This window comes from Acomys russatus, chromosome 4 (genome assembly GCF_903995435.1).
Source record: "Acomys russatus chromosome 4, mAcoRus1.1, whole genome shotgun sequence".
Lineage (NCBI taxonomy): Eukaryota > Metazoa > Chordata > Mammalia > Rodentia > Muridae > Acomys > Acomys russatus.
The window spans coordinates 47,522,150-47,537,908 of record NC_067140.1 but is presented as its reverse complement, the minus strand read 5'-3'; the positions used below and the strand labels follow the sequence as shown (position 1 = coordinate 47,537,908).

General features: G+C 38.0%; 1 protein-coding gene across 1 annotated transcript in view; it reads right to left on the bottom strand.

Annotated features, from left to right (window-relative positions):
* Positions 1-15,759, bottom strand: part of Slc5a12 (solute carrier family 5 member 12) — a 48,993-nt gene that overhangs the window by 17,539 nt on the left and 15,695 nt on the right. Inside the window, exons 3-8 of the mRNA XM_051144314.1 lie at positions 12,927-12,978; positions 12,010-12,077; positions 4,961-5,115; positions 4,708-4,848; positions 3,248-3,377; positions 2,230-2,318 (exon numbers count right to left, since the gene is read on the bottom strand). Coding sequence (XP_051000271.1) covers positions 2,230-2,318; positions 3,248-3,377; positions 4,708-4,848; positions 4,961-5,115; positions 12,010-12,077; positions 12,927-12,978 — 635 coding nt within the window. The remainder of the gene's footprint in view (positions 1-2,229; positions 2,319-3,247; positions 3,378-4,707; positions 4,849-4,960; positions 5,116-12,009; positions 12,078-12,926; positions 12,979-15,759) is intronic.

Here is a 15,759-nt window from a genome sequence, read left to right as displayed (position 1 = left end):
AAGGTATGAACCAAAAAGAATAAGTTATATGTTGACTTTATCATCCAAGAGAGGAAGGCAACACAGATTCTTGTGAACACAGATATCCACATATGTTTACATTCTAGAACCCAGTGAATTACATGACCTGTTTTCTCATCCTTGAACCCTTTATCTAGGCAAATGCTCTCTGGAAGAAGCTAAGTTTTCATTTTATAACTCGCATTAATTGTCCTTGACAATGTGGTAACAAACAGCGGGCAAGAGTGGAGGAATTTTTCACACATATACCAATGTGTGCGCATGTGTATGTGTATATGGAGGGGAGTGTCTCTCTAGGCTCAACTGGAAGCAACAAAGTAGTGACTCTCCTAATCCAAAAGTTTTCATTAACTAAAAACTTATTTATCAGTATATTTGTTTATTCATGCATACATGTTAAAAATCATAATCCTTGCAGTTTATTTTCAAGTACAGACATCCAGCAACCAATTTTGCAATTTATTACAGTTGTGAAATTATAATGAAGGACAGTTATAAGTTACCCTGAGGCTGATAGAAGGTGTTGGTTCTTTTTTATTTCTACACCCTGAAGGAACAAAAACCATAACTAGCCAACATAGCTAAAAATGACTCCCCCCCGCCCCCGCCACAAAAATTGAATTTTGATATACATGTCAGAACATCAGATAGTTGATGTTTTCATAACAAAATAGCATAAAAGCTTATTTAAATTCTTCACATAAGGCAAGAATCCTTTAGTTAGTTAGGTATATAACTGAATTAAATTAAAGGTGAAAAATTAACAACAAAGAATGGTTCCTTCTAAAGAATATAATAAAATAATGATTTCAACTTCAGTTATTTGTCATTGCTCACAAAACATAATATATAGGAAGATAAAGGAACATATTTAGTAGAAAAGAAAAAAACCTCAATAATACTTGTGACTTTAATAATTTTAGGGAAAATATCCCAGAAAATTAACTAGAAGTAATTGAAATAAAAGTGCAATGCACAGAAACTTATGTAAAAGAAAACTAATAAGAAGCTTCTGATACATACAGTTCATACATGTTCTTTAAAGCACTGACATCATTACATCTATAGACCAACAGATGAGAGTAATACAAAGTAGAATTTGTAAAATATTTGAAATCTATAGAAGAATTGGGATTAAATAAAAATAATATTTCAAGTCATTGGTGAAGAGATGGCTTACTAAAAAAGAAGACAAATGAGTGATAATTTTGAGGGGAGACATATCACATGTTCTACTTTATTTTTATATCATATATATAGTTTAGATGACATAACGATTTTAATAGTTAATAACATAATATAGATTAGATTTCATTACTGGACAAATTGTGAACCAGAAAAGATGTTATCAAACATGATTTATAATGTCAATAGCTCAAAGATTGCTTGGCAATTGAACAGCATGCTTTTAGAGTCATGTTGCTGGAAGTGACCCTTTATAGGATAGTGTAATGGAGTACATAAGTCAAGCATATGCTGTAATAGAGACTTAATGAAGGTAGAAAAGACAGCAACATGCATTGGTCTTTGGAATAAGATACAAACAGTTGGAAAAGGCAGCTTGAGGTATTGACCACCTGAGCTCCAACAACAAAGTCACAGAGTTGGAACTGCTCAAACCTTAGGGAACCCATTTTGCCGTATGATGCTTCCAAGGTATCTGACATGGAATGTCAGGATTTAATACCTGCACTGCTGAGGTCTGATTTTGTCTTTGACTCATCACCACTTTTGTTTCACCCACCAGAATTTGAAAGCATGGAAAATCTCAGGCACTCACAGCTGAGTTTTCCCTGACTGTTGTTGGGAGCAATGGCCTTTGCCTTTGCCCATTGCTGGAACAGTGAAAATTCTTGAGTCTTTGGTGATGGAATAAATATAGACAAAATTCAAACAGTGACCAGAAAGTTTTAAAGTATGGGTAAAAAAAAAAATACCAGGATCCTGCCTCTACACTTTATTCACTTTCCATAGGGAAGTTGTCTCCCTCATCTTTGTATAATCCCAGTTTCCTTATCTGCATGCTGATGAGAGTGTGAGTAAAGCTTCGCCCTCACATGCTGTGTGACACCAGTGCTCAAGTAGGAACCCAGCATTGCAGTTGGCCAACTGGCACTCAACAAGTGCTCAATAGACCATCATCATTCCAGTCAGCACGTCATCGCCACTGCCACTGCCATCATCAACTCAGCTTGTCAACATACTGACCTCAGAGTTCCACTAAAGGCACAAGCCACAAAAAGTCCTGGCAGCCCTGGCATAGTAGTAAAAATCTCCATGACAAAGTATGGCATCAGCTAGAAAAAAAGCAGAGATGGGGAAAGGGGGAGAGAAGGTGGTGGGTTAATAGTCCTCTCAGCAATATCTAAAATATCAATTCTAGCAAAAGGAGATGATAAATGTGTTCCCCAGTATCATCAATCTATGGATTTGTCTTGTCTGTTTTCTCTGAATTTAGAATTAAGCTGTAAAACCAGTCTTTAACTTATGTCCTTCAGGGAACCTAGGTATAGCCAGCTCGTGGAGAAGGAGGCTATACATGACAGACAGGAACAGCTGAATGCATATGGAGAAAAAAGGAGAGTGAATGTTTCTCATGGTATGTAGTCTAAGTTAAGTTTTCAAAACCATATTTATTGTTCTATACTTTCATGATATATTTGCACTACATTAGGAATATATGATAATAGGCACTATAAGAAAAAGCATTTTGTCTGTTCAATTTTATTATTTAATGTTACCTTGATAACTTTTTGTGGTTTTCAAATATAGTCTCATATATCCGAGGGTTTCTGCTCAAATTCACTGTGTAACCAATGCTAGCCTTAAACTCCTGATCCTCTGGCTTCACTTTTAAATGCTATAATTCAACACACATGACGTCATGCTCATTTTCATTCAATTTTCAGCTAGAGAGCCACTAATAAACCTCAAATTATGTAGAAAAGAAAGATAAAGTATCTTCAAGAGTCAAACCCATGAGTTTAAGCTTACTTTCCACTTAGCCTGTCTTTAGACTGTCTTCACGAACAGAAGGAAGTGCCCTCTTTCAGTAGGCCCATATCTACATATTAGAATGCAGAGTGAGTGACGTCACCCAGGGATTCAGGTCAGAAGCTAGAGGTTTGTGCTTTACCAGTGGGTGAAGGTCCAGGCAGATAAAGATAACCCCACTGCTTTATAATGTATTCCAGACACTCTGCTGTGAAATCAAGAAAACACATACCTGGTCTGGTGCTGAAACATCACCAGAAGTCCAAGGGTCACAGTCTTTGAAGTAGGAGTACATGATGAGGCCAGAGAAGATGGCACACACCCCAATGATCCAGAGACCCAACAAGTTGAAGTACAGGGCACTGGAAGAGAAGACACAGGCCAATTGGTCAGCTGTGTGCCACGCTGTAGCAGGGTAAGGCCACCCTTCAAGAGGATGCATTCTCCAGCTTTCGAGAAGCACTACGCTTTACAGTTTCACATTTAAAATGTCATTGTACTTTTTTCTTTTTCTCTTTTATTTTTCTCAAGGCAGGGATTCTCTGTGTAGCCTTGGCTGTCTTGGACTTGCTTTGTAGACTAAGCTGGCCTTGAACTCATGGAGAACCTTCCCCCCTCTACCTCCCCCAGTGCTGGGATTACAGGTGTGCATCACCATGCCCAGCTTAGTTCTTACACTTTTTAAGACAATTACTGATTTGCGATAAATTAAGATCGTTACCTAAATTTTCCTTTAAAAATTAGTTTCCCTCAGTAGTTTGCAATATGTGTGGTATATGGCCTATTTTCTTGTATAAAATCTTACATACTGATTGTTCTTATTACATAACTTTAAGTGATTTTCCCCCTACTCAGTTAATGGAACTGTCAAAAAAAGTCAACTTCATTTTAATAAATTTTCTCTTAAGAAGATAATATAAAAATAGACAAGTATTGGTTACAGTTGCTTTGGAGATGAGGGCAGATAAAAGTTAAAATAAAGTACCTAATTTAACCTATTTATTTCTCAGCAAATGAAGACAGAAGTTAATTAAAAGAAATGCCAAGAAGAGTGTGCTGAGACGGAAATAGGTTTGACTGAGACAGTTGTTGAAAGGGCTGTGTGAGAGTGGTTTCTACTTAAGCATGCAGACCTGCAATTGAATTCAACACTCATGCAAAAAGCAAGAACTGGCTGTCCGTGTACCCCAGGCCTGTGAAAAGCAGAGAGACAAGAGGATAGCTCCAGATCCAGAGAAAGATCCTCTCTCAAAGTGATAAGACCTGGAAGGGCCTAGTCACATATGCTTTCAACCTAACACCCCAGAAGCAAAACCAGGCAGATCTCTATGAGTTTGTGGGCAGTCTTGTCTACCTAGTGAGCCTTAGGACAGCTGGAGCTATGTGTAGAAACCCTGTCTCAAACGAACAAGCTAACAAAAACTTGAGATGAAGGGTGAAGTTGCAGGGCATCCAAAATCCTTCTCTAGCTTCCACATGTGTGCACTTACTCCTGACCCCCAACACATACTTCTGCATACAAAACACATGTATACATACTCACACACTCAAACGCACAACCAAACGAACAGAAAGGCTTTGAGTAGGAAATTTTTCTTTTTATCTCTCTTTCTTTTACATGCATGCATATACTCATGCAATAACTCACCAAGGTAAAAGATAACAGAATTTTCTTCTTAATCAACAACTTACAGCTTAGCATGCTTTTCTGTTTTGCAAGAGATGCATCTCTGGATGGTTGATTGGTTAACTCCATAGATTCCAAGCCAAGTAAAAGTTCCACCTACTGTAATTGTCCAAAAAGTATGCCTTCTAAGAGGATCTGCATCAAAGCTGTGACACAGAAAGAAGTAACTGAGATATTTTCTTAATTACCAGCTATTATCATTTTATTAGGTTATATATTTCACTTTTATAAAGCATGAAAAAATAGCATTGGACATACTCGACCACATGTAGCCGGGATCCATTCCTTGCTTGTTCTAATACGTTGTGGAAGCCACCAGCATAATTTGATCCTTGAATGAGAACGGTTAAGAAGCCCACAATCATGACAACCATTTGAAATGCATCTGTCCACACCACTGCTTTTAATCCTCCCTGAAATGGGAAGAATAGTATGAGTTATTGAAAATGAGACATGTAACGCCTCCAACTCCAAGCAGTCTCCCCACTACTGAATCATGCATAAACTCATTCTGAACTGTTACTGAACATCTTTTAAGTGGCAAGTTCTGAATCATATATGGCAATAAAATGGAAAGTGAAAATAGTTCCCCAAGAAATAATTTCATGAGCTTATAGGTTAATGCTAGAATTGGAAATTGAAAAGGTACAAATCTTTATATAAAGATGAAGGAAGGGGAATGAAAAACAAGTTAATTTTGTGAAGTAGAGTAGAGTCAAGGTGCAACAGACAAATTGAGACTCTGTTCAGAAGGCACGAAGGAAGAAGAAGTGGAGATCTGTGAAGAAATGAGAAAAGCTTGGGAGTTACAGATGGAAGGTGTGGGTAGACTGGAAGGCAAGGTGATGAATTTTGTGGAAGTCAGAGAAGATAAATTTAGATAAACCATTTAAATAATTTCCCAAGGAGGAAGAGAACCATATGAAGAGATTTGTTTCACAGTAGCCATTGGACAGCTACAATAAATTAGCTGTGGTAGAAGAGAAAGTTACAAGTTATTTTTCTTTTTAAATTTTAATTTTAATGTATTATGATTTATTCAGATTACATTCCACATGTTATCCCTCACTTGTGTCTTCCCATTCCCATCCTCCTTTCATCTTCTACCATATTCCTCTCCCCTAGACCTCTGATGGAAGGGGACCTTCTCCCCGGCCATGTGACCACAGCAAGATGATCAATGGTATGAATCTGGACAGAGAAGGAAAGAAGCCTGTGGCTTTGAGATAGACAAGAGATAAGATTATCACAGTGTATTAAATACAGGTAAGGAGGAAATGAAGGAATCAAGTGTAATCACACAGGTCTATCTGGACATAGATAAACTTTTGATGTAACTAGTGGCAGCACATTTTGGAAACGAGAGACAGGGACAAGGTGAGAAAGAGACAGAGATGCAGAGAGACACACACACAGAAAGAGAAGAATTACAAAGGAATAAATACCAGTTTCTAAGTATACGTGGAGGAATGAGTTTTAAGAGAAACATGGGGATTAGATAGATAGGCAACTGCATCAGAATTTCAGAGAGATTAATCTAATAGTTAAGTTTAGCATAGTTACTAGGCCAGAGATAAAGCAGTGATTATACCAAACTTGCCTCCCTTTTAGAGAAGGGGGCAGCGAGAAAACTGATAATATTCTTCCCCCAGGATCCTGAATTAACTGAGTCTAGGATTGGTTCTTTTTCTTCCTAATTTTTCAAAGTTCCATAAATGAGTCTAATGTAGAATTTTTGCAGGAACCATGTGGGCAGAGAAGAGGGAGGAAAATGAGAGCTTGCTGTAGCATCTCATGACTTGAGTCCCTAGGACCATAGCGAGCATGGCAAAGGAATTTAAGAAAAGATTAAATAAAGTGGCACATAAAAGATGTTTTGCAAGTGAATAAGTGGCAGTAAAATGAAAGGAAGAGATATTTTTAACACTGGAAAATAGAATTATCGTCCCGTTACTCCTCCAGAGTGTCAGTAACTTCTATGAAAAGATGACACAGTTATCTTTATCTTAAAAGGAAAGAAGACCCTGGAGTTGCTCATCATTTATCTGCTAATTAAAATTAAAACATGATTTAAAAATAAACATGAAGTCTCTTCTAAAAACGTTATATTTGCCTATAATTTTTCAAATCATGTTTTGAAGAATAGTGAGTGCCCCCTGCCCACATACATATCTTTTATAAAGCACTATCTTGACTTTAAAGTAGTTAAACCCACCAGGCATGGCAGTACATGCCTTCAATCCCAGCACTTGGGAGGCAGAAGCAGGCAGATTTCTGTGAGCTCAAAGCCAGCCTGGTCTATATAGTGAGTTCAGGACAGCCAAAACAAGTAATAAAATCCTGTCTAAAAAACAAAACAACAGCAACAAAAGTAAATGAATAAATAAATAAACACAAAGATGTTAAGTCTTTCTAATTCAAACCTCAGTTTTTAAGTATGATGAAGACCAAATATCAAAGGCTTCCATTTTAATAGAGTACTTATCATTAGTTGTATATAATTTTGCACATTCCTGAACATCAACTGGCCATCCAAGAGTACAGACTTTCAAATGTTCTTCTAAAGTCATGTACAGTCACTGTGGGGTCTTACCTGTATGTAATATGAAGTTTTACCTGACTCTTTGGTGGTATTGTAAAAACTTCTCTCTGTCTCTCTGTCTCTCTCTATCTCTCTCTGTCTCTCTGTCTCTGTCTCTCTCTCTCTCTCTCTCTCTCTCTCTCTCTCTCTCTCTCTCTCTCCCTCCCTCCTAAACTGTAAAAATAATCTGGATATCAGGAATGACTTTTAGAAATCTTTTCCATTGATTATTTCCCAAGTGTGGTGCATCTGCAAGATCAAAGACTAGGAGAGTGCAATAGCAACAACACCGTTGGATATATAAGCTGTCTTTTTGGTGAGGCATTGTCATTCTTGCTTGGATAGATGGAAAAGAGATGGAACAAAGAAGTATTGAGGTGAAGTTAGATGAGGGTCTTGGATATACCTAATGAAAGCATTTCTGCACCACACTGACCAGCTTGTTATCCCACAAATGGTTGAAAGATAAGATTTCATCAGCCAGACAACATGAATAAATGATGGTTTTAAGCATGCGGGTTGTGTAAGAATAGAGGCATAGAGCTGGTTAAAACATGAAATTTTAAATTTTATTTTGTATACTGTGACTATTCAAATATGCATACATTTCTACTTATTTTTGTATGTCTTTTCAACCAGTTTTGTCATTCTTTCGCTGTTCTTTTGCTTAGATACACTGAGATACGTTATTTAAACTCCATTTTTTCATTTTGACTGTTTTGTTAAATAGGTCCTCTTGAAATTTTCCTATGGTTTTATATAAAAGTCAAACTTTTAATAATTTAATAATGTCCTAAATTTAAGATTTTTGAAAGCTTTAAATATAGTTCCTGGCTTTCTAATTCACATGGTATTGTTTCATAATTTGGAAGGGGTCATTCATCTTAAACCCATAACTATATATAACAATTATTACATTGTTGATATATTTTACATTAAAAATAATTACATAGAAAATTTAATAATGTTACATATAAAACAAATTATCAAATGTTTAGGTAAAGATGTGTGTCACATTTCAGAACCTTATAGAATTTGGAATGTTTATATAGATTTTTGTCATGGAGTTGCTAATAATACCAAAGTGCAAAATCTGAGATGTTCTAATGTCCAAAGCAGTTTGACCATCCTGATTGCTCACAGTAAGTATCATATTTTGGTGGCAGTTTTGACTTTTGGATTAGAGACACTCAGCCTGTATTTCCTTACTCATCATCAGCTACACTACCTAAGCCAGTCAGCTTTTCCCTGTCCTCCATGCTATTTCCTTTACATTAATCCTATGGGATAACTTGTTAGTTATAAATACTCAGATTAACTGATACTTGCTTCCTCAAAGACAGCTTTGTTGGGATCCTAACTGTAATTTAAGACTCCTTTTCCTTCAACCATTGAACATACTATCCCACTGTTTCCAGCTTCTATAGAAAATGATAAAAATTGCTTGGAAATATGCCAGATGAGTTCCTGCATAGGCTCTTTTCACATCATTGGCTCTATTCCAGGTCTTCCGTATGCATACTGTTCAGAGATTTCACTGACGTGTAAAGATAGACTTCTTTTCATCTTTAAAAATGGTACTCGCTATACTTGTAGATTCCTATTTATTTTATCAGTTCTAAAATAGCTCAAGACATACTGCTTGTAAATATTGTCTGTACATATAACTTTTATTTCCTCAGATGACAGGATGAGATGAGAGTCATACTTAAGCTGTGTAAATACACAAGATGAACCCAGAGTATTTCTTTTCTTGTCCTATCTGTAGGCCTAGGCCTGGAAACTTCTAGCCTCTGTACAATCTAACCATCCAAAGTGACAGATTCAAACCAGCTACTCTAGACTTCTGCCTGAATTTCTTTATTTGGCTTCATACTAACTTTGGCAATATATTCTAGTCTTCTGGCTCCTTTTTATTCTTTGGCTTGTTCTGTCTTCACCTGTGTCTAGCCTGTGTGTGTAAAACTTTCCCAGGAAAACTGCCCCCTGCCTCCCCCCTTCTCTCCCCCCCCCTCTCTCTCCTTAAGTTGACTCACTTTCCTGTGTTGATCTATTGTAAGTGTTGGGTCTAGCCTATCCTTGACTCATTTTGTCAAATCTTTCTCTGACTTGTCACTTTGTCTGCCCCTCAATTAGAAATCCCTTTCAAACATGGCTGCTTTCTTTTACAAACTAGCCTTACCTTGTTAGGGATTAAAGGTGTGTAGTAAGGATGTGTCTGTATTCTAGGCAGATCATACAGTAATTGTGGCATATCTGCATTCCGGCTGGATCATATAAACCTAGAAGTTCTTTGGACGTGATTCCTTGCCAGAGAAGCCATGTTGCTGGTTTAAAATTCCTTTAAAATTGACTCTCGTCCATTTTTGCTATATTCTCCTCCTAGACTTCAATTAAACATAAACTAACTCTCATTTGGTCATCAATGTATCTTCATTTTTTTATTCATCATCTTTATGAAACATTCTGTTATTTCTTCAGATGTATTTTCCAAGATGACAATCCTCTCTCCAGATTTATCCCATTCACTATAATAGGTGTAACTTAACCATTCATGATATACATGATTGCACTAACTTATGCATATCTGACCCTTATGTAACATCTTGGAATTCAATATGTGATATTCCAAACAGCCTAAATTTTGTTTGAGACTTTACTGTTCATCATTCATGCTATCTTCTATTTCTGGTGATATATTATTTTAGGATTTCAATTGGGTTATCATTAATTGGGTTTTGTCAAAGGTTATAGTTCTAAACCTTTGACAAAATTCAAGACTTATTCATGTTAAAAGTCTTGGAGAGATCAGGGCTACAAGGCTCATACCTAACCACAATAAAGGCAATATACAGCAACCCAATAGCCAACATCAAATTAAATGCAAAGAAACTTAAAGCAATTCCACTAAAATCAAGAATAAGACAAGACTACTCATACTCTATATATTCAACACAGTACTTGAAGTTCTAGCTAGAGAAATAATAAGACAATTAAAGGAAATTAAGAGGATACAAATTGGAGAGGAATAAGTCAACATATTGCTATTCAAAGGTGATATATGATAGTATATATAAGTGACTCAAAATTCTACAAGAGAACTATACCTGATAAACACCTTCAACAAAGTGGCTGGATACAAAATTAACTTAAAATAGTAGCCCACATTTATACTAATAATAAATGGCATGAGAGAAAATTATCCCTCAGAATAGCCACAAATTATATAAAATATCTTGGTGTAACTGTAACAAACCAAGTAAAAGACTTGTGTGACAAAAACTTCAAGTCTTTGTAGAAAGAAAGTGAAGAAGATATCAGAAGATGGAAATATTTCTCATTCTTGTGCAATAGGAAAATGACCTCAGCAAAAATGGCCATCTTAACAAAGCCAATCTATAGATTTAATTCAATCCTTTCCAAAATACCTACACTATTCTTTACAGACCTAGATAAAACAATCCTGTACAATAAAAGGACTTCTAGACGTATCAGCATCCTTGATTTCAAGCTGTCCTACAAAGCAATAATAATAAAAAGCACATGGTATTGGCATAAAAGCAGCCAGGTTAATCAATGAAATAGAATTGAAGACCCAGAAATAAAACCACATACCTACAGATATTTGATTTTTGACACATAAGCTAAAATCATACAATGGAAAAAAGATAATATAGTCAATAAACAGTGCTAATCTAACTGGATGTCTGCATGTAGAAAAAATGCAAATAAATCCATATTTATCACCCTGCACAAAACTCAAGTCTAAGTAGACTAAAGGCCTCAACATAAAATCAGAAACACTAAATCTGATAAAGTGGGGAAGAGCCTTAAACTCATTGGGACAGGGGACAACTTCCTAAACAGAACACCAACAGCTCAATCTTTAACATCAACAATTAATAAATAGGACCTCATGAAAAACTTCTGTAAGACAAAGGATACCATCAAGAAGACAAAACAGCAGCCTATAGATTGGGGAAAGATTGTTACCAACCCTACATCTGACAGAAGGATAATACTCAAAATGTACAAAAAATTCAAGAAATTAACATCAACAAACAAAACAACCCAATCAAAATATGAGGTATAAAGCTAAACAGAGAATTCTGAACAGAGGAATCTCTAACGGCTGAGAAGCAAAGCACTTAAGGAAATGCCCAGCATTCTTTTTCAGAAGTTACAAAAAAGTCATTATCCTCTGATCAAAGAGATATTTCTTGAACTAAATTACTTCTCATTAGATATGATTTTCTTGATGTCAATTGTTTCATTCTGCTGAATAAAGCTTTATTATTTTGGAATTTTAATTGGATTATTTTATATTCTTAATTGTATTTTCCTCCAGACCCATTTCATACTTTTCTACATTGCATGAAGCAAAGTGATTTTTGAAACTCAAGCCAGTTCAGATTTTTGCAATGACCAAAGGCTAGTGAGATAGTCCCACACTCAGCTGCCATCTACAGGGGCCCCCAATCAATAAATCTTTATTTTTCTGAATGAGTTCAAAACCCAAATTCTTTTTATAACAGATACTACAAAGACTTTTAAAGAAAATAACAGTGACTTCTTCAAGAAATTATGACAGATAAGGCAATATTCTGCTTTCATTTAGTTTTGGAATAACATTTTCCTCCATAATTAGATGCCCTGTTATTGGAAATTTACCCTCATCCCATATTAGAAATTAATTCATAATATTTTTTCACATCCTTGTACATACCAAGCTACAGTAGAAAGTGCAAACGATTCCTGTTGCAAATACAGAGGCCCAGAGATTAAACCCAGTCACTACAAAACAAGAAATTTCATTTTAAAAATTAAGGCAATCTTTTCTGCAAAAAGAGAAACAACAAATTTGCCCTCCTTTAATTCTGTAGCTCCGATTCTAGGTCCACTTTTGTTGTTTAGCTAATTTCAAAGCAATCTGAAACCATCTATACTGACATTTTTGCCTCTGTCGTTTATTTGTAAACATCCCATGGAGAAAGACCACGGATTTCAAGACTGCCGCTAATTTTTAATATTAAACATATACTTGATATACTTCTTGGCAATACAGGAAATAATCTTGAAGACGGTGTTTTGAAGAACTTGTACTTTTCAGTATGACAAACCAGCTCAATTAATTTCATTGATAAGTTCTTTTAATAAGTGAGATATCACTGAGGAAGTATATTCTGTTTTGTTATTTTTCCTTTATTTTTGTTTCCAGGATTCTATTACCTTGAAAGGATCAACTATCCATCTCAATGTAGTCATAGACACCTCTTACTCCTATGTTCTGATCTCCTTTATAAAGTGGTTCTCAACACAAATGACCTTACTTATGAATGTACAGCACCAAACCTGCCACCATTTCATGGACTGGGAAGCAAAACTAAAATGTCCAAACAAACAACATGCAACTGAACTGTGTGTGTACAACCAAGCAGTTTTGTAATGCAAAATCCAGCAAGTAATTTTGTATTATTTTCCGTGTTGAGTGCACTTTTAGATCTTCACAAACAGCCATCAATATAGTCATTCCAAGTCCACTAACTACTAGATACCTCATCTCCCTTACAAGATATTAAGTATATTTTTTTTCAAAGCTGAGAATTCAGAAAATTTGGGGTGAAAATATGCCCAGTAACTCACCTTGATTGAGAGCCAGAGCAGGGGCGTAGACCACAACGCCTGTGTAGAGAATCTGGTGTAGACACAGGAATGGAGAGAAAGTGGTTTGAGGGGAAAGTCTGAGTAAAAAGTTCTTTATTTATCTTAGCCCTTTTGTTGTTGTTCCTGGCTTTATATTTTAAATTTTTTACTGAAAATAACTTCTTGTCTCCTACTTCCCAAACGCAGTTTCCCCTCCTTCCATTCATCCTAGCTTCTTCCCACCTCCTCACTCCCCCAGATTAAAAAAAAAAAAAAAAAAAAAAAAGGTGATAGTCACAGAGAATAAAACAAGATACAATAAGATGAAGCAAAGCCCTCAGATGCAGACTAGTCAAGGGCACCCAGTAGGAGGAAGAGTCCCAAGAACAGGCGAAAGAGTCAGAGACACACCCGTTGTTTCTGTTGGAAGTCCCACAAAAGCACCAAGATAACAGCCATCACATATACACAGAGCATCTGAAACAGAACCATGCCGGTCCTGCTTACAACTGCTAAACTAGTGGAAATTTGTTAACTTCCATTTTATTTTAAGCTGAATTCCATTATCTCGAGCTATGTAAACATGAATCCCATTTGAATACCATGGATTTAAAAATGCAAATATCTGTCCACTCAAGAAGTATTGCTTTTTAATCAATTGATTATCCAGGGTCAGGCGGTCAGCCCTGAAAAACATACATACAAGTAGCACTATATGGACTGATCATGTTATACTTTGTGTGTGTGTGTGTGTGTGTGTGTGTGTGTGTGTGTGTGTGTGTGTGTGCATATATGCATGCAATAACAATTAGTGGAAAAAAGAGGCCATAAATTTGAAGATGAGCAGGATGGGGTACACAAGAGGGTTTGGAGGAAAGAAGAGAAGAGAGAAATTTTATATTTAAATTATAATCTCCAAAAAAGGTAAGGCTGATTGGGATAAAAACCTTATATTGTGCACTTGATGCACTTACTACTTAAATAAAGCTAACAGTTGAAAAAATATTATTTGCCTCATATTTCCTAGATAAATCCTTCAGGCAGAGGCAGAATTTTATGAGGACAGGACTTATCTTATAACAGAAAGTACTGGAAGTGCAGGACTAGGAAGCAGCCTTTGTGTATATAGCTGATGAGCCTGGGCAGCTTTATAAAAGTTTATGATTAAGAAAAGCAATTCATTTTATAATAAAAACTATGGTGGGGGATTCAATATGTTGTAACAACTATATCAACATATTTGCTTTCTATGGTATCTTCATATTTTATAAATACATGTACGTAGTTATACTATAAGAAAGATAATAAAATCATATTTGTTGAAAGTCTGGATATTCCAATTAAATATAATAAATTTTTATTAAAAAAAAAAAAGAATCTCAAAGCCAATACGAGGAAGTGCATACGAGAGAAGTAGGCGCATTAATGAAAGCTACTGCGGCGGAGGCAGGGGACTCGTGGGAACGCAGGCATTTCTAGTGTGGCTCAGCTTACTGGTTTAAAAACTTAGGACAAGCATAGTAACACATGCCTGATCCCACGTGTTGGGATATAGAGTCAGGAGAATTTCCAGCCTGAAACACACAGGGAGAATGCATCTCACAACAAAAGACTGGCCAGATTATTCCATAATTAAATCTTAAAAACTTAAAAGAAGGAAATAAGGGGATCCAAGATGGCGGCGAGCAGTGTGGACCGCGTTTGGAGGCTCCAGTGAACAATTCAGGGAATTGCACAGATTTCTGAGCCAGGAACACCGAGGTCCGAACATCACGGCAGCGGGAGTGCTCCACGGTTCGGAGGGACCAGGGTGCGGAGGACCTGCGTGCCCCTGCACACGGGAGGAGCGTGGTTTTTCTCTGATCGGAGCGGCAGCGGTAGAGGCGGCAGCACCAGCGGCACCAGCAGCAGCGGCTGAGGTTTGCAGCTCATAGCCTTCCGGTGGAGGCGATTGGTGTGGTGGCTGGTGGGAATTGCTGCGGGAGAGGGGACTCGGGGCAGGATTTGGGTCGCGTGGAGCCTTTGGACCCAGATTGGACTCGGCGGACAGTTCGGCCCCAGAGTCCCGGGTATTGGCCCGGCCCAGCAAACAATTCTGCCTGAGGCACTAACTCAGCGTGGCCATAGCTCCCCTGCTGTGGCGCAGGCGTAGTTGAGCACGCTGCTCCACACTAGGCACTACCTCAGCTCAGCGGCAGCTCCCCTGCGGTGACACAGTCTGGGCGGAGCACTTGGTTTCACCACAGGCGCTAACTCAGAGCAGCCGCAGTTCTCCTGCTGTGGCGCAGGCTTGGTGACGTGCTCGGTTCCATCCTAGGCACCACCTCAGCTCAGCGGCAGCTCCCCTGCGGGGACACAGTCCGGGCGGAGCACTTGTCCCACCACTGGCGCTAACTCAGAGCAGCCGCAGTTCTCCTGCTGTGGCGCAGGCTTGGTGACGTGCTCGGTTCCATCCTAGGCACCACCTCAGCTCAGCGGCAGCTCCCCTGCGGGGACATAGTCCGGGCAGAGCACTTGTTCCAGCACTGGCGCTAACTCAGAGCAGCCACAGTTCTCCTGCTGTGGCGCAGGCTTGGTGACGTGCTCGGTTCCATCCTAGGCACCACCTCAGCTCAGCGGCAGCTCCCCTGCGGGGACACAGTCTGGGCGGAGCACTTGTCCCACCACTGGCGCTAACTCAGAGCAGCCGCAGTTCTCCTGCTGTGGCGCAGGCTTGGTGACGTGCTCGGTTCCATCCTAGGCACCACCTCAGCTCAGCGGCAGCTCCCCTGCGGTGACACAGTCCGGGTGGAGCACTTGTTCCACTACTGGCGCTAACTCAGAGCAGCCGCAG